Consider the following 14,184-nt stretch of genomic DNA (forward strand, 5'->3'; position numbering starts at 1 on the left):
GACCCAACACAGCCAAAAATAAATTAATTAATTTAAAAAATATATATTAATTGCCATTTACGATGTGCGTCTTCAGTGCCAGAGGCCAGCTCTAATCCCCTCAACAACCTAATAAGGTCATTTCAACTGTGCCTGTCATAAGGCCAGAGGGGGTCACTGAGTTCATGAGCGGCCATGCAGGATTTATGTGCTAAGACTCCTGCCGCTTCTTCTCCCTCTGTTTCATTTGGAGAGAGCCCACCAAAAACAGAACCTTTACCAGTGGACTCCTGAATGCTTTACAGTGTCACTGTTTGCTGGAATTGACATTGTTCCATTTCTACCTAAGAACACCCGTCAGTTGAATCCTTTGACCTCAAACCACATTAATTACATTCCACTACTCACAGCCACTTTACGTCAACAGCTTTTCCACTCCCCAGGAGTGAGCAGTAGATGAACCAAAAGCCAAGCTTGGAAGAGCTACCGAGAGTCACTGGAGAGTTCCAATTTGCACTCCCCCACTGGACGGAGCTTCATATAGTGGCTGCATCTCATTCACCTTTGTAAGCCTGAGCCTGGCACACGGGTGGCGCAAGACACACCCAGGAAGTATGTGTTGACTTCTAAGGAATTTGGAATCCAAGGAGCAGTGTCAAATTTCAGTACAAGAGATGTATCCATGACCCACAAAGTCTGGATTTCTTCCTGGAGAGCATGTCCATGTCTGATTTCAGTTTGCAGTTTGGGGAATTTCTCCATTTCCAACTTTGCCTTCTTCCCATTGCTCCTACTCACAGGCTGCCCCTGGCTCTGCAGGCATCTGAGTCACATAGGCCATGCCCTGAATCCCTTTTTGTGAAAAGGAAAATATCACTGGAAAGGAAGAAAGAAGGGAGAGAAGAAGGAAAAGGGGAGGAAGAGAGGAAAGAAGAGAGGTAGCAGGTGGCTAGCAGAGAGGGAGAGACAGCTGCAACTGATCTGTAAAGAACCCGTAGTGACTTCACAGAATTAAAGTTAGAGCGTTTTGAAACTGCAAAGGGGCCTCAGCAAGAGACTAACTTCTTCACCCACAAATGTGGGTTCGGAGGCCTGGATAGGAAAAGTCAGCTCTCCAAGGCCATAGAGCTTATCAGTAAGGGGCAGACTTAGACCTGGAATCCAGTTCTCTATCTCACACTGCTCCTCAGATAAAGATTTCCTATTGTGGAAGGTCAGCTTCTGGACTAACCTCATTCCTGACTGGAAAAACTGAATATAAATACCTCTAATAGAAAGGGTGGTGTACAGTAAAATCTTGAAAAAACAGGTACAAACTCTGCTGACTTGTTCATTCTAACTTGCAAGGATAGAAGAAAAGAAAACCAAAAGAGGAAATAAACCAAGACAAGAGGACAGAAGTGAACATGTACTTTACAGCCCTACCTACAAAGGCTTCTTTTAAGGAAAAAAACACATCTAAAATAAACAGAGAATGTGCCCAATATCATCCTTTGCTTTCACTGCTTTCATTGGAATGATAAACTGTTTGCCTAACCTTGGCAGATTATACTAACATATGTTAATGTATATTTTACCTGTACTCAGCTTTATCTTTCCAGTTTAGAAAAAGTCTTTCATTTAAAAATTTTCATAGTTTTCCAACATTAAGCAGGAAAAAGTCTTAACTGGAGCTTCATGGAATCCAGATCAGGGACAAACAAATGTGTCTCATACTTGAATTATGATGTTGGAACAGGCCTCTACAAAGAGATAACTAAATATATTCAGGTTCTGACAATATTTTCAAAGCAAAGAGAAAGTGTTTTAATACATTTTTACCAAGTACTACAGCTTGTTATGACTAGTGACAAGACTGCTGGTTCTTTTTCTCAGGGTCCTTCGTGTACCTGCCCACTGGTTTCTGCCAGCAGTTGGAAGCAGTCCATAATAAGAAGCAGAGCCTCCTTTGGGATGCAACTTCCACCTTTCTATTCCAAGACAGAACTGAGTGCATGAGAAGAAACTCATGCTGCATGAAATGCAGAGATGCTGGAAATTACACAAAGCAATCAGCTGGTCCTAGAGACAGCATTGTGGTGGACACAGCACCGACTCAGGACCCAGGAAAGAGGGCTCTAGCCTGTGTCCTGCCCCTAATGAGATAGGAGAGCTTAGGAAAATTCCTCCACTACTCTGGATTTTCACCTACTCAGTAACAGCATAAGGGGACTGGGTGACTCCAAAGTGACTTACAAGGTTTTTTCCAGCTCAAATATTCCACGGCATGAATATATTTAACAATTCTACTCAGGACTTCCCTGGTGGCGCAGTGGTTAAGAATCCGCCTGCCAATGCAGGGGGGACACGGGTTCGAGCCCTGGTCCGGGAAGATCCCACATGCCACAGAGCAGCTAAGCCCGTGCGCCACAACTACTGAGCCTGTGCTCTAGAGCCCGCGAGCCACAACTACTGAAGCCCGTGCACCTGGAGCCCGTGCTCTGCCACAAGAGAAGCCACCGCAATAAGGAGCCTGCGCACCTCAACGAAGGGGAGCCCCTGCTCGCCGCAACTAGAGAAAGCCCGCACGCAGCCATGAAGACCCAACGGAGCCAAAAATAAAAGTAAATTAATTAATTAATTTTAAAAAATTCTACTCAACCAGTGGTATTTATCCACCACTCATCCCCCACCCTCCGCATAGTTATTGAACACTCTCTCCATGGTGGCGGGGGGCGGTATACTTGACCATAAGAACCTCCATTCCAGTAGTTACCACTTTTCCATGTACTACAAATGAAGGACGAAAATAAATGATGCACTGCAACACAGAGAATGTGCCCTGGAGTGGAACTTGGTATGTCTGGGAATATCTTAGATCCTCTGCTAAGAGATGTACTTTTTGATTCCTGAAGGGGCTGCATTACAAAATGGCCTTACTTCTAGTGGGGTTCTATGGCCTGAGTCTAAGAATAGGATCATCTAACACGAGGCTCTGGGTGACCATATGCCGCTCTGAGAATCCAGGTCAAAGGACTGCATTTTGGATACGATCATGTTCCTTTCTACTCCTTCAGATCATTAGATACCTTTAGACAGGACTGATTTAGAGACAATCGATTCATTTCTAAGGACATGCTATTGTGTTAGATTATGACAAGAGGGTCCGATCCCAGACCCTATTGTGATATGTTCGTTTCCCTGACGTTTCTCTTCTCTACCTAATCCTGCCCACTTCCTCCACAGACTTCCTCCTATACCCAAGAGCTTTGCAGCCTCCTGGATGAGACAATTTCCTTTGTTTTCTGAAGTCTACCCAGCTTTTCCTCCCCTCCTCCATCTCCAACCTCTACCCATGAGGGGAAAAAAATGGACACATAGAATTGGACATTATGAGTTTAGCATAACCACATCACAAGGGAGAAAGAAAAAAAAAAAGCTTCCCTTTTAATTAGGTTGTAGGACTTCCTTTGACAAATCATAAAGGTTTTATGAATTAATTGATAGCCATCCCCAAAGATGGCATTTCTGAGGTCTCTATCTTGAGCCGTTGAATTCTGGTCACATAAAGTCCTCATAAACTAGACTGAGGGACGGAATTCAATTCTCCTGCTTCTGTCTCGAGGCAAGACAGGGACGTACATTAAAAGGTCCTTTTAGAAAAGTTACTAATGAGTTCTAGTGCCCCGCAGGATCTTTCCTGCCGAATGCTAACAGAAATAGAGAAGGCTCCAAACACACTGTGTTGACGAGATGATTAACAACTGCAAATCTCAAAGCATTTTCATGCTGCTTACTGACACCGTTCCTGGCCTTGTCCTGTCCTTTCCACATCCATAAAAGGGCTCAAGTCTTTAAAATTAAAAAAAAAAAGAAAAAAAAAGAAAAGAAAGAGAATGGTAGTGGGATGGGGTTAGGGGGAAGCGGTGAGGTGGAATTATACACTGCAACAATAATTACCAAAGTTCTGAAATAAAAAACAAGAAATGAGCCTTTTAGGACTTTTAAGGGAACAGAGATAACATTTCAAACAATGACAGGAAAACCCTCCGAAAGATGAGCGTTAAGGACGATCTTCACTGTGGTATCAAACTGGACCAGATCCAACTCTTCTGGGGAAGGAATAACTCTTTGAAAAGAGCAAGGACAAACATTTCTTGGAGTTTCCTTTTTTGCAAGTTGGGTTCTGAAATATTAGTACTTAAGTTCGTCCACCCCCGGTATAACATTAAAATCTGCCCTCAATTCACTAAGAAATGCCAGGAAGAGCTCAAGTTAGCACCATTATACTGTCTGTAGTCAAAAAATTATAAGAGAAATTGTTCTTACCTCCGAACCATGGTCTCGGCTCATTTAAAGGGACCGGAGAGAACGGGCAGGACAAAGGACACATGTATTAAGCACTTGTGATGTGTGTGTGTGTGTGTGTGTGTGTGTGTTTTCTCCAAATACAAGCTGGTGGAAGTAGGGACCTAAAAACCCCGACGCCTTCCGCTGCCATATAATCACAAGGAAATGACCTTACCGTTTGTTGCTTTGATTAGAAACAAAAGGCTTTCAACATGAGTCAGGAGAGCAATGGGAGAAAAAAAACCCAACAACGCAAAATTTCTGCTATTTTTTTTTTTTTGGTCCACCTAAAGCTTTTCTTCATAACATGTTTAAAACACATGACGCAATGTTGTTTACTGATAATGCATCATCTGCACTGGATAATAATTCAGAGATGGGCTATGCCGTCTAAGAATCCAAACTTCAATTTTGGCTCTTCAATCTTTACACATTCTGAATTTAATGAATACAAACAGAAATAACATTTAACTCAACTGTGCTACCCACAGCCATTTTGCACCAATAGCTTTTACACTGAGAAGGAAACTCAGAATTCCACGGGACAAACTTCATAAGATCAATCGGCATCAGTGATGCTGGCCACAAACAGAAAATCTTGGTAGGATGACTTTGGTCTCGAGAAAGGATTTATTTCATCATTTGCATTTAACTAAATCATTACTACTGAAATTGCTCAATGGATAGGGAATAATCAAAATCCATTATACTTCAAGGTGAAGCAGAGAGAAAAATATATAAAATCCAGTAAAAATAATAAAACCACTTGTTAATTTTTGAATGGCTAAGTAAGAGCCTGTGACATGGTACCATGTTTTTCCCAACTGAAAAAAGAATCTTCTGGATTTTTGTGCGAGTGTGTGGTATGGTTAAGAACATGTGTTCTACAGGCAGACAAACCTGGTATTTTGTAGCTGTATGTTCTTGGGAAAGTTACTTGACCTCTCTGAGAATCCATTTCCTCCTTAGTATATGGGGATAAAAACCCCTATCTTATTAGGGGTGTTGGAGGAATTAAATGAGTGTGTGCATACAAAGCACAAAGAATGTGCCTGGCAGATAGACATATATCATATATTTAAATAAAAGGTGAGGTGCCCTCCCCCCTACCAAAACCCCTTATCCCTCAAAAATGAGAGAGTAGCTTTATCTTCAAGTCCTTTCAAAGACTCCAGTTCCTTTGAGCTACAACATACTGTCGGGGGAAGACATAATACCTTGAAACAGCCTCATTCAATAACAAGTTTGTATGCTTATAAAGATCACTTGATGAAATCATTAGAAAAGGTGACAAAGAAGTTAATACAGATTAGGTAATTATTATAGGCATGTGACTTCACAAGTGGAGGGGCTGAATGTCAGAGCAAACAAGTTACTTAAATATTACTTTATTTTTTATAATTTTTATTTATTTATTTGGTTGCGCCGGGTCTTAGTTGCGGCACATGGGCTCCTTAGTTGCAGCAAGCGGGCTCCTTATTTGTGGCACTCGGGCTCCTTAGTTGTGGCACGCAAGCTCTTAGTTGCAGCATGCATGTGGGATCTAGTTCCCTGACCAGGGATAAAACTTGGGCCCTCTGCATTCGGAATGCCGAGACTTAACACCTGCGCCACCAGGGAAGTTCCAAACATTACTTTAAAAGGCCACGCAGTAGGTGGTTATGCTGGAAGACCATGCATATACACCTCTAGGATGAATGAAAAAGGGGGAAAAAAGTCATGCAATAATACCCCCAGTGAAGTATCATATATGGAGATTGAAAAAGTGCTGTACTATTTACAAGAGCCAAACTAAATGTCCATAGACAGATGAATGGATAAAGATGTGGTACATATATAAAATGGAATATTACTCAGCCATAAAAAAGAATGAAATAATGCCATTTGCAGCTACATGGATGGATCTAGAGATTATTATACTGAGCGAAGTAAGTCAGAAAGAGAGACAAATATCATATGATATCACTTATATGTAGAATTTAAAATATGACACAAATGAACTTCTCTACGAAATAGAAACAGACTCACAGACATAGAGAACAGACTTGTGGTTGCCAAGGTGGGGGGGATTGGGAAGGATAGATTGGGAGTTTGGGATTAGCAGATGCAAACTATTATATACAGAATGGATAAACAACCCAAGGTCCTATTGTATAGCGCAGGGAACTATATTCAATATCCTGTAATAAACCATAACAGAAAAGAATATGAAAAAGAATACGTATATTTACAACTGAATCACTTTGCTGTACACCAGAAACTAACACAACATTGTAAATCAACTATACTTCAATAAAAAAAAAAAGAACAAGTTCTGTAGGTCAAACAGCTTAGGCAGAAGCAAAGATTCTGTGCTTGGGTAAGCTAGAAGGATGATTTAAAGAGGGACTTTTGTTTCAGGGCCAACACACAGATGCATGTGGAGAGGCTGAAAACAATTACTTCATAAAGAGGGAAAGTGCAAGACAGCAATCACCCAAATTATTAATCCACAGGACAAATGATCTTAAATATTAGAAGTAAATACTGGACCATTTCATCTACATTGCTAACTTTTTATACATTCAGGTTGGCCTAAAACACCGGTTTTGAATCTTCTTAGTGGGAAGATGAGTGACTTTATATTTGAGGGAACCTTCTATTTGGGTATATATAGCAGGAAAAACTCAATAAATGGTCACTTTTCTCACCAGGTTGAATAGCCTACTGAGAAAACCAGTGTGACATTTCCAATTGTAAGGTAAGAACTTTTCACTGTCGAAGGACAATCAGAATTTTGATAAATAGTTTCAGAATAGAGGCAACAGAATGGGATAAAACTAGGAGATTAAGGCCAACATGAAGAACCAGGTGAAATGACTTGACAGACCAAATACAGGGTTGGGGCAAGGTCAGGGTATGGTCATGGGAGCACACGGGAGGATTAAAACTAGGTGATCAGAGTAAGTATCTGTTGCTTTTGCCCATCCAAAGTCTGTTTCACTTTTTCTAATCACAGATCCCTGCTTTTCTATGAGGGTACCATCCAAATCATTAGGATGAGCTAACCTCAGGCCCCTATATCAAGGGATAATTAACATGTGATTTAGGAATAACCAATAAAAATACCCGGCCCCAATATTCCCTAGTTATAGGGATGAGGGAAGAAGTGTGTTTGTCTTTGTTCTGGAGTTAAAAAGCTGTTGGGATGAGAGCCTGGGGTACTAGAGTACTTCAGGCCAGACAGAAGTGCTGGAGACAGACAGACTCCAATGACTGTCTGAATCACTGTCATTTCTATTTCTACTTAAGGTAATTTAAATTTTTTTAAAATTGCTTTGCAAACAGGAAGGTCCTATCTAATACAGCAGTTCATGGGAGACAGGATAACTGGAATCAGATACCCTTCATCAGGCTGACCAATACTGTTTTAACAAGTTGAATGATTATCGACACAGCATTGGGGAGCTGGGTGGGGTACAAAGACATGGGGAGGCCAAGGTACCAGGGATTCAGCCTTGGGTAAAAGGACAGTTCCTGCAGCACTGTAACATCAGATAGGAGCTCTGTGGTCAGTGCATTAGTTAGGAAGAGGTCCTTTAGAAGTGGCACAGAAAGGCCCACACAGGAAGAGCAGAAAACCTCACTCCACATCCAACCTGAAACCACTGCTCTTCCAAACGGCTCTAGCTGGGCAGTCAGACACGGGGCAGGGCTTAACCTGGGATCCACGAATGCAGACTCAGGGAGCCCTGTTACGGAGTCCCATTGAAAATGAAAGAACAAAAAACAAAAATAAGCCCCAGGGCTTCCCTGGTGGCGCAGTGGCTGAGAATCCGCCTGCCAATGCAGGGGACACGGGTTCGAGCCCTGGTCTGGGAAGATCCCACATGCCGCGGAGCAACTAAGCCCGTGAGCCACAACTACTGAGCCTGCGCGTCTGGAGCCTGTGCTCCGCAACAAGAGAGGCCGCGATAGTGAGAGGCCCGCGCACCGCGGTGAGGAGTGGCCCCCGCTTGCCACAACTAGAGAAAGCCCTCACACAGAAATGAAGACCCAACACAGCCATAAAAATAAATAAAAAATAAATAAATTAAAAAAAAAAAACAAAACTTGCTTCCTTTAAAAAAAAAAAAAAAAAAAAAGCCCCAGAAATTAACACAACATTGTAAATCAACTATACTTCAATGAAATACACTTTTTTTTAAAAAAGGAAAAAAAAAAAAGAAAATGAAATTATATCCCCGGAATAGGTCCAAATAATGAAAGATGGGCATATGTGAAATTATGCCTATAAAGCGCAAATTGTGACACAATTCGCTGATCACTAACTGGTGAGCTTGGATAAGTATATGGTGACTTTGTGGAGGCTTTCACCATCCTGGAAGTGGGACAAGGGGAATAAGGTCCATCATTTTTGGGGAAAGTATGTGAAAGCGTAGACCAGATTTTTAAAGAAATACAGTCTTAGGAATCTTTATGAGAAGCTTTGCATTTATCACAAAACTATCACTTTCATCACAGAACACTTCATATATCAAATGAATGCCAGACACACCATAAAATCCCAACACAATGTATTGCAGTTTTCCAAAACTCTGATGGCTGACACAGCTCTGAACCACTTGTCATAAACTCAAATGACAAACTTAAAGACCAGCTCATCTCCTCCTAAATTTAGTGAGGTTTGCGTTAAAGAAAAGAATATTTCTTTCATAACTCCTCATCCTTCTCTAATTCTACTTCTAGAACCAATTCAGTTCTTTCCAAATATTCATGGAGCACCACGGACGTGCAGAAGCCCTGCAAGGGAAATCAAAGATGAAAACAGTACGGTCCTGACCCTCGAGGGATTTACAGCCCAGACTCAGTGTTTCTCAAGGTGAGCAGAGCAATCATCTTACTTTTCACCTCACAGTCAACCCTGCAGTTGAGGAATCATGCATCCCTTTTACACACATGCTGGTTCCTGTTTTCAATCTTTTATCGATCTGGATGCCAGCGTTCCTTGGGTCCCTGATGGTTTCTCTTAGATCTGCATTCATCCCAATAACTATTTTGGGGGTGCCTAATAATAATGGCTGTAAGACCGGCAGAGTCCCACAGGATCCCACGCTCAGAAGGGCACCAACCTTGTTTAATGCTCTGCTGTCTTGTAATTCTTAATACATTTTGAACAAGGGGTCCCACATTTTCAGTCTGCACTGGGTCCTACCAATTATGTAGCTGGTTCTGCTGGGTACTAGGCTAGATGGTGGGGAAACAGTGATGAAAAGGAGAGACTCCAGAGGGGGGAAAGAAATAAAAAATAAATTAATTAATAAATAAGGTCATTCCAGGTGAGGGTTAAGACCTGTGAAGAAACTAAAGCAGGAGGATGTGATGAAGAGGGATGGAGGGGCTGGAGATTAAGAAGGAGCCAGCCAGGGGAGTTCCCTGGTGGTCTAGTGGTTAGGATTTGGTGCTTTCACTGCCGTGGCCCAGGTTCAATCCCTGGTCATGGCCAAAAAAAAAAAAAAAAAGAGCCAGCCATGTGGATATCTGGGGGCCGAGTTCAGGACCACTTCTGCCTTGTTTGGGGCTATAACACGTGGCACATGGAAATCTCTCAACTCATATTCTGAATGAACAGAACTTCTGTTCAGAAAGGAAGAACACCAAATACAGAAAACAAATTCATAATTTACTAGAATTGGGACAGCACTGCTGACCGGTAAGGAACATTTGAAGTTTATTTAAGGTCTCCTTCAGGATCACATGTTTTAGCAGTTGGAGGGGGCACACCATGTCCAGGAAAAACAACCCTGATGGAAAAGTCCGTTATTCACATTCCCCTTCAGGCAGAAAAAGAGGGAAGTTTCTTGTTCTAGGCGGATTCTCTTGCTTTCCTAACCCAAAACAGAAAAACAGAGGTGAAAAAGTTAAGGAGAAAAGTAGGCATTGTAGTGGGCTCCTTTCTGTTTCACAAGATGAGTGCCATGAGTTTTGACTTGGTTTTTACATAAGGCACGTGCAGTTTTTCAGGCGATGGACACTGTAAAATCTAATCTCACCCTTGTGTTTGGAAATATGAACAGAAAAAGGCTTTGGAAGTTCAGAAGTCATCAAAAATGCTCCAACATTCATTGTAAAGTACATATATTCATTGTTTTATCTTCTGTTTTAAATGTCACATGCAATAAACTAATACTCAACAGCCCACATTTATCAAGTGCTGACTGGTACCAGGTACTACGCCCCGTGCTTTACACAGATTCTTCTTTTATCCTGACAGCAATCCTATGAAGTGGGTACTTGTTCATCTCTATTTTACAGATGAGAGACAGAGGCTCAAAAGATCTGGTAACAGGGGCTTCCCTGGTGGCGCAGTGGTTGAGAATCTGCCTGCTAATGCAGGGGACACGGGTTCGAGCCCTGGTCTGGAAAGATCCCACGTGCCGCGGAGCAACTGGGCCCGTGAGCCACAACTGCTGAGCCTGCGCGTCTGGAGCCTGTGCTCCGCAACGAGAGAGGCCACGATAGTGAGAGGCCCGCGCACCGCGATGAAGAGCTGCCCCCACTTGCCACAACTAGAGAAAGCCCTCGCACAGAAACGAAGACCCAACACAGCCAAAAAAAATAAAATTAATTAATTAATTAATTAAAAAAAAAATCTGGTAACAGATGTCCCCCCAACTGGGTGCAGAAGAACAGGATTCGAACCCGGGGCTTTCAGTCTTAAACTGCCTTCTCATTCGGCTTTTGCAGACAATGAGAAATGCATCCAGGGGTTAACAACATGCTGTTAGATTTCCTTCCTGTATTTCTGCAGAATCTGTTTTTTTTTTTTTTTTTTTCATTTGGTTTGGTTTTCCCCCTTTTCTCTCCCTTTGTGTTCCTTTGAAATCGAAACAGAACTTTTTATGGTGGAAAATTTCAAGCCCTTAGAAAAAGTGACAGACGGGTATAATGAACTTCCGTGTATCCATCACCCAATTTCAACAGTTATAACACATGGCTAATCTTGTTTCATTAATATTCTCATCCACTTTCTGTCCTTCTGTACGTATTACTTTGGAGAACATTAAGACTTCAAGTAATTTCATCTGTAAATATTTCAATATAACAGCTAAGGACTCTTTTAAAAGACAACCCCAATTACCTAAAACAATATTCATTAATATCATCAGATATGCAGTTAGTGTTCAAATTTCCAATTGTCTTATGAATGTGTTTTTTTCAAATTTGTTTGAATCAAGATCCAAAAATGTCTACATTTTGCAATTTGTTATTTCTCTTAGGTTTCGGTTAATCTGTAAGTTCCCCTTCCATTCATCTTCTCCCTCTCTTTTTCTCTCTTCTCTCTCTTTTTCTCTCTCTCATTGCAATTTATTTGTTGTTGAAGAAACAGGGCTGTTTATCCTGCCATTTCTCCTGCCATCTGAGTTCTGCTGATTACATCTCTCTGGTGTCATTTAATATGGTCCTTTGTCCACCATATTTCCTGTAGGTTGATTGAGTCTGAAGGCTTGATCAGATTCCAGTTAGATCTTTTTGGGCAAGATTGTCTCATTGGTCACCAATCTGTGTTTTCTCATTAGGGCTGTCTCTTTTTGTGATGTTAGTTCAATAGCTAGATCATTTAATTGACTAAGGGTTGCAATATGATGACTTTCCAATTCTATCACCCTTTACTTTGAGCCAGAATATTTCTGTAGTGCGAAATTTCCTCTCATCTACTAATGGGTTACCTAGTGGTACAATTCATAAAGAAAAGGCAACAAATGCTTGATTCTTCACCTTTATTTACCAGTTTTCAAAATAGTGAGTTGGCACTTCCAATGGTGGCCAAATTGGTTTTTAAAGTATTTATAAACTCATGAATTTAAATATATTATATGTGTTTCAATCTATTAAAATTGTTGTCCTTAGTGATGTTCAAATTGTCCCATACTGGCCAATGGGAGATTCTTCAAGTCAACTCCTATGCCCTTTTGACATGACTCTCACAGTTTTTGATATCTTTCTTGCAACATGGGATGAAAAGATGCTCATCTTGTACGTTTATTGATACTTTCCAAGACCTACACAGCTATTGCTATTGCTACACAGTCTGCTATTGCTTTTTGTTTCATTTAAAAAATAGTTATAAATAGTAAAATATACATCCTTTAAGTATTACAATTTGACGAATTTTGACAAATGTGAACACCTATATTATCCACACCCTTACCAAGATAAAGAATATTTCCAGAATATTCTGCCAATTGCCTCTGCCAATGTTTCCCCATCCCCCATAAGCAATCACTGTTCAGATTTCTATTACCATAGGTTAGTTTTTCCTGTTCTAGAATGTCATATGAGTTGAATTATAGACTATGAATTCTTTGATGAATGTTCTTTCACTGAGCAAAATGTTTCTGAAATTCATTCAGGGTGTTGGATATATTTGCAGTTAATTCATTTTTTATTGCTGAGTAGGTATTCCATTGCATGAATATACTACAGGTTATTTATCTACTCTCCTGTTAATGGAAATCTGAGCTATTTCCAGTTTGCAGGTATTATAAAGAAATATGCTATGAACATTTGTTTACAAGGTTTGTATGTGTGTATCTGTGTGTTTGTATGTGAGTATGTATGTATGTATATAAGTTTTCATTTCTCTTGAATAAATACATAGGAGTGGAGCTAATAGATCATGGGGTGGAAGCATGTTTAATTTTTTAAGGAACTGCCAGTTTCCCAAAAGACTACACAATTTTACACTCCCATCAGTAATGTATGAGAGGTCTTTGCCAACACTTGGTATTATAGAGCTTCTTAATTTAGCCACTTTAGTGACTGTGTAGTGGTAGAAGCACCCGTGTTTAAGTGACTTTTTTTTTACACGTGTATAGATTTGGATGATAATTGCAAATTAATAATAGCAAACACTTACATAGTACTTAATATACACCAGATGCTGTTCCTATACTTTATAAAGATATATCCAATAATACCTTTGAGGTAGGGACTATTATTATCTTTATTTTACAGATGATGAGAAAAATGAAGCACAGAGAGGTTAAGTAACTTACAGGAAGTCACACAGCTAGGAAGCAGCAGATGCAGGATATGAAATAGACAGTTTGGCTCCAGGGCTCAGGGCTTCTGACTCATAAGCTCTTCTGCCTCTTGCAGTTGTTAATTAAAATCTTTTTCCTTTCTCTAATGTTTCACTGAGATGCTGGCAAATATTTCTGGTCAACACTACTATATTAATAAAGAAATGCTGTACTTTTTAATGTAAAGCACTTTTTAAAAAAATGAGTTTCCTTCTACTTTTATCCAACTTACTCTGAACTTAGACATTTTCCTTTTACCAGTACATCTCCAGTTCTTGTTCCATTCTTTCCACAAAAGTTTCTTATTTTGAGCACATTTTTTGTTGGACAACTCTTCTCTAAGTCGTGATCTTCAAGTCCTGAGCAGATCTTATATCAGAGTGCTTTTTGCAGTAAGTAACAAACAAACAAAAAGTAAAAATAACTTTAATGATATGAATCGATTATCTCACTATCTAAAGGGAGGGTAGTTCCAAGGTTGGTGAGGCCCACAGATTAGTACTGCCATCAAAGTTCCAGGTTCCTTCTATTTTTCCACTCAGCATGCTCTCCTGAAACTAACATTCCCTCATGGTTACAATATAGCTGCCACTCTTCCAGGCATCACATCCCTACTCCAAAAGAAGGATCATCTCTTTCTTCTATGTCTCTTTTTAAGAGTAAGAGAGTTTTTCAAGAAATGCATCAGGGCTTCCCTGGTGGCACAGTGGTTAAGAATCCACCTGTCAATGCAGGCGCCACGGGTTCAAGCCCTGGTCCAGGAAGATCCCACATGCCTCAGAGCAACTAAGCCCCTGTGCCACAACTACTG

General features: G+C 40.6%; 1 protein-coding gene across 4 annotated transcripts in view; it reads right to left on the bottom strand.

The window, feature by feature from the left end:
• The window catches only part of FRMD4B (FERM domain containing 4B), a 347,737-nt gene that overhangs the window by 149,470 nt on the left and 184,083 nt on the right, over positions 1 to 14,184 (bottom strand). The window contains exon 1 of one of the 4 annotated variants that reach the window (XM_059940165.1): positions 4,288 to 4,388. The exons of the other annotated variants lie outside the window; for them this stretch is intronic. Coding sequence (XP_059796148.1) covers positions 4,288 to 4,311 — 24 coding nt within the window. The 5' untranslated portion in view covers positions 4,312 to 4,388. Of the gene's footprint in view, positions 1 to 4,287; positions 4,389 to 14,184 lie in introns of those variants that run through there. 4 annotated transcript variants of the gene reach the window in all.

Source organism: Balaenoptera ricei, chromosome 11 (assembly GCF_028023285.1).
Source record: "Balaenoptera ricei isolate mBalRic1 chromosome 11, mBalRic1.hap2, whole genome shotgun sequence".
NCBI classification, from domain to species: Eukaryota; Metazoa; Chordata; class Mammalia; order Artiodactyla; family Balaenopteridae; genus Balaenoptera; species Balaenoptera ricei.